The sequence below is a fragment of the Poecilia reticulata genome, unplaced genomic scaffold (genome assembly GCF_000633615.1).
Source record: "Poecilia reticulata strain Guanapo unplaced genomic scaffold, Guppy_female_1.0+MT scaffold_181, whole genome shotgun sequence".
Taxonomy (NCBI): Eukaryota; Metazoa; Chordata; class Actinopteri; order Cyprinodontiformes; family Poeciliidae; genus Poecilia; species Poecilia reticulata.
The window spans coordinates 848,272-852,248 of record NW_007615018.1 but is presented as its reverse complement, the minus strand read 5'-3'; the positions used below and the strand labels follow the sequence as shown (position 1 = coordinate 852,248).

At 62.0% G+C, this 3,977-nt stretch overlaps 1 protein-coding gene across 1 annotated transcript in view; it reads left to right on the top strand.

Moving 5' to 3' along the window:
* herc1 (HECT and RLD domain containing E3 ubiquitin protein ligase family member 1) overlaps window positions 1–3,977 on the top strand; it is a 55,939-nt gene that overhangs the window by 28,420 nt on the left and 23,542 nt on the right. Inside the window, exons 38-46 of the mRNA XM_017303094.1 lie at window positions 3–153; window positions 596–1,166; window positions 1,555–1,822; window positions 1,971–2,181; window positions 2,410–2,576; window positions 2,648–2,764; window positions 3,045–3,306; window positions 3,374–3,495; window positions 3,579–3,822. Coding sequence (XP_017158583.1) covers window positions 3–153; window positions 596–1,166; window positions 1,555–1,822; window positions 1,971–2,181; window positions 2,410–2,576; window positions 2,648–2,764; window positions 3,045–3,306; window positions 3,374–3,495; window positions 3,579–3,822 — 2,113 coding nt within the window. The remainder of the gene's footprint in view (window positions 1–2; window positions 154–595; window positions 1,167–1,554; window positions 1,823–1,970; window positions 2,182–2,409; window positions 2,577–2,647; window positions 2,765–3,044; window positions 3,307–3,373; window positions 3,496–3,578; window positions 3,823–3,977) is intronic.

Here is a 3,977-nt window from a genome sequence, read left to right as displayed (position 1 = left end):
TCTGGCCGTGATCGGGGGGGCGGACGGCGGGCTGCGCGTCGGCGGCCGTTGCATCCACAAGCAGACGGGACGCCACGCCACGCTGCTGGGCGTGGCCAAGGAGGGCAGCAGCTCGGCCAAGGTCCAGTGGGACGAGGCCGAGATCACCATCAGGTACCGGAACCGCAGAACCCAGACGGTTGTGACCCAGACGCTCATTTAAGTAACACAAGAACCTGACTGGGTTCTGATCCAAACACTCATTTAACGACCATCTGTTGGCTCCGTTAACGTTTTAACTTCGGTCAGAATATTTGTCACTGTTTTCATCATCATCATTCTAACTTCAGGTTGTTTGGCATTTTCCTCGTCTTTCTCGTCTCTCCATGTTTTCTGTTTCTGGAACGTTTTTCCTCATAAATCTGTCGTTCAGGAACCCGGTCGGTTCTGGAACCGGGTCGTTGGTTTCCTCCTTCGTGTCGCTCCGCCTCTCCATCACCCATTTCCCTCCATTTCCACCAGTTTCCCCCGTTTTCCTCCGTTTTCCTCCGTTTTCCTCCGTTTCACTCCGTTTCCCTCTCCTTGTCTCTCTTCGCTCCACTTCCTCCCATTAAAGCTTCCCAACTTTCTGGTCGCCTAGTGACACGCCGCTGTACAATCTGGAGCCGTGCGAGCCGCTGCCATTCGACGTGGGCCGGTTCCGGGGCCTGACCTCGTCGCTGCTGCTGGACCTCACCTACCTGACCAGCATCCACGAGGAGACCGCCGCCAAGCTGGGCGGGCGCCGCCACGACAGGAAGCACCGCAACGCCGCCTCCGTTGGCCACGAGCCCAGCTGCGCCGACGACAGGCCGGACGGCCAGAAGGACGCCGCCGCCTCCGAGCTGAGGGTGTCCCACAGCCTGGAGGAGGTCAAGGCTCACCTGGCACCCAACTCCAAGTCCGAGAGCGAGATCTCATCTGTCGCCGGCGGAAACGAGGCTCTGTTCGGCCCGGCGCCCAACGCTGCCACAGAGGCGGGCAAGAAGAAAGGCCACGACCATGGCGGGCGCCACGAGGCTCCRCCCATCAGCACRCAGTCAGAGATCCACGCCGTACAGCTGTCCTACCTCTACCTGGGCGCCATGAAGACCCTGAGCACCCTGCTGAGCTGCAGCAAGTACGCCGAGCTGCTGCTCATCCCCAAGGTACACACGCTAATGCTAGCAATGCTAGCAGCATGCAGGCAGAGGGGGGGGTTGAAGGGGGGTCAATCGGGTGTTTTTCTGTGTGGAATCGGCTGAAACCTCCGATATCGGCAGAGGAGAAAATGGATCCTTGATATTTACATTCCTTAAAGACTCTCACAGCTTATCTTGATGTTTAAGCTGCTTCCTGATTCTATGTCATTTATGTTTGGGTGGTGCGTTCACTGACTGTAGGAAATGTGGRATTTCTAGTGTCGTCTTGGCCACAAACGACTGAATCTGTTGCTTAGGGCTGCAGTTGTCGCCCCCTGCTGGTCAGTGTTAGAAGTGCAGAGCGTAGCGGCTGAGGGGTGTTGGCGCTAACCCAGCGACTCTCTCGAACATCCAGGTGGTCCCCGAGGCGGCGCCGAGCGGCCACAACGCCGACCTGAACGCCGGCGGCGGCGCGGCGCCGCCCTCGCCCGTCTTCCAGGAGGAGGTGGAGATGCGGACGGCGCTGCAGTTCCTCATGCGCCACATGGTGAAGCGCGCCGTGATGCGCTCCCCGATCAAACGCGCGCTGGGCCTGGCGGACCTGGAGAGAGCGCAGGCCATGATCTACAAGCTGGTGGTGAACGGGCTGCTGGATGAGCCCAGCGGCGGGAAGTCCAGGCCGGGTGAGAGCAGAACCTCATCAGAACCAGGCTGGGGTCAGATGAGCTGGAGCCTGGGTTCTGTTRGCCGTTAGAAACTCGTGATAATCCAGATTCTGCACGTTCTGTCTGACGGTTGATGCTTTTACTCAGTCTGTGTTTCGTGTCTCAGGGGCGAGGAGCGAGCCTGAAGGGGAAGGCGAGGGCGGCGAGGGCGAGCAGCTGGCCCAGACGCCCATCACCACCAGCCCCTCGGCCTCCAGCACCACCTCCTTCATGAGCTCCTCCCTGGAGGACACCACCACCGCCACCACGCCCGTCACCGACACCGAGACCGTCCCCGCCTCCGAGTCCCCGGGCGTCATGCCGCTCAGCCTGCTCAGGTGGGAACTCGCYGCGGTTCGGCTCCATCACGGAGACACGAGAGGAAGCCACCGCTTCACAGCATCAGTGGGCGTCGGGTCCAGAGCGGCTCGACTGGGGCGTTACTTKAACCCGTCCACTTTGAGTGTTGGGATGGATGCTAAAAAKGATCTGATCGGCGTTCATCATGGAGTCCCTCGTCTCTCAGGGTGTGATGACCTTTGACCTCCTGCTGTGTGTCCCAACAGGCAGATGTTCTCCAGCTACCCCACCACCACCCTGGTTCCGACCCGGCGGGCCCAGACGCCACCGGTGTCGTCCCTGCCGACGTCCCCGTCAGACGAGGTGGGCCGCAGGCAGAGCCTCACCTCGCCGGACTCCCAGCCCTGCAGGCCGCAGAACCGGGCCGGAACATGTGAGTGGACCCGTGGACAGGCGGCGCCTGTGTGCGGAAGAGGGAATGACGGCCATGTTGTCTCCCCTCAGCTCTGTCGGACCCCAGCAGCAGGCTGTCCACGTCGCCGCCGCCGCCCGCCATCGCCGTGCCGCTGCTGGAGATGGGCTTCACGCTGCGCCAGATCTCCAAAGCCCTGGAAGCAACGGGTCGGTTCGAGTCCTGGACAAACCTTTACCGATCGCATGTCCTCTGAGATGCATGTTTTTTACAACGCGTCTTTTAGGGAAGCAAAAATGTCTCAGCCAGAAAATGTCCTTAGTTTTGGCCGACATGTGAAGCTGATCTGGAGCTTTTCCCGCCTTGTGTAAGACGTCGCAGCTGAATGCGGCCTGAACTCCATCGGCACAGCGATCCGTGTCGCGTCTCAGCAGAACGCTACGGTAGCCCGAAGGCCGCTGACCTCTGACCTCTGACCTCTGCCCGCAGGCGCTCGGGGAGAAGCGGACGCCCAGAACATCACGGTGCTCGCCATGTGGATGATCGAACACCCCGGCACGGAGGACGAGCGCGACGAGCCTCACACCAGGAGCGGCGCGCTGGTCGTCCCCGACGGCCCTGACTCCGCCTCCTGTCCGGGGGCGATGGCGTCCTCGGGGGGCAAGTCCCTGGACCGGAGCCCGTACCTCTGCTGTCCGGGAGACGTGGCCAGCGCCGACGCCTCGGAGCTGGAGGAGGGCTTCAGTGACAGGTAGCGGCGTTTTCAGAGGCGGAGGCTGATKTTTGACCTTTGACCTGAACTCACTGTCATTCTGCAGCCCTGAAGGTCTGGAGCAGGACAGCGCRGCGGCGTCCAGCTGCACCTCCCTCAGAGGACGCTCCGCCGCCGGCAGGAAGCACCGCTTCGACCTGGCCGCACGCACGCTGCTGGCGCGCGCCGGTGAGAACATCAAACACACCCTGACCTCACGCCGCCGCCGCCCAGCCAATCACCTGTCCCTCCTGTTCCCCTTCCCCCCCCAGCCGGGCTGTACCGCTCCGTCCAGGCCCACCACAGCCAGGCCCGGCGGGACACGGCGGCGCCGCAGCAGCAGGACCCGGGCGCGCTGTACGACTTCAACCTGGACGAGGAGCTGGAGATGGACCTGGACGAGGAGACCATGGAGGCCATGTTCGGCCAGGACCTGGCCAGCGACACCGACATTCTGGGAATGTGGATCCCGGAGGTACTGGACTGGCCAACATGGGTGTGTGTGACTTTCTGCTCCAGCCAATGAGCTGCTCCCCCTCGACCTCCCTGAACTCACACATGCACGCTCAACCTCCAACACTCGCTGCTGATTGGCTGCTGCCTGGCATCCATTGATCCACTCGGCATGAGCGGCCGTTTCCGTCTGAGACAAGCCGCGCGCGTGTGTGTGT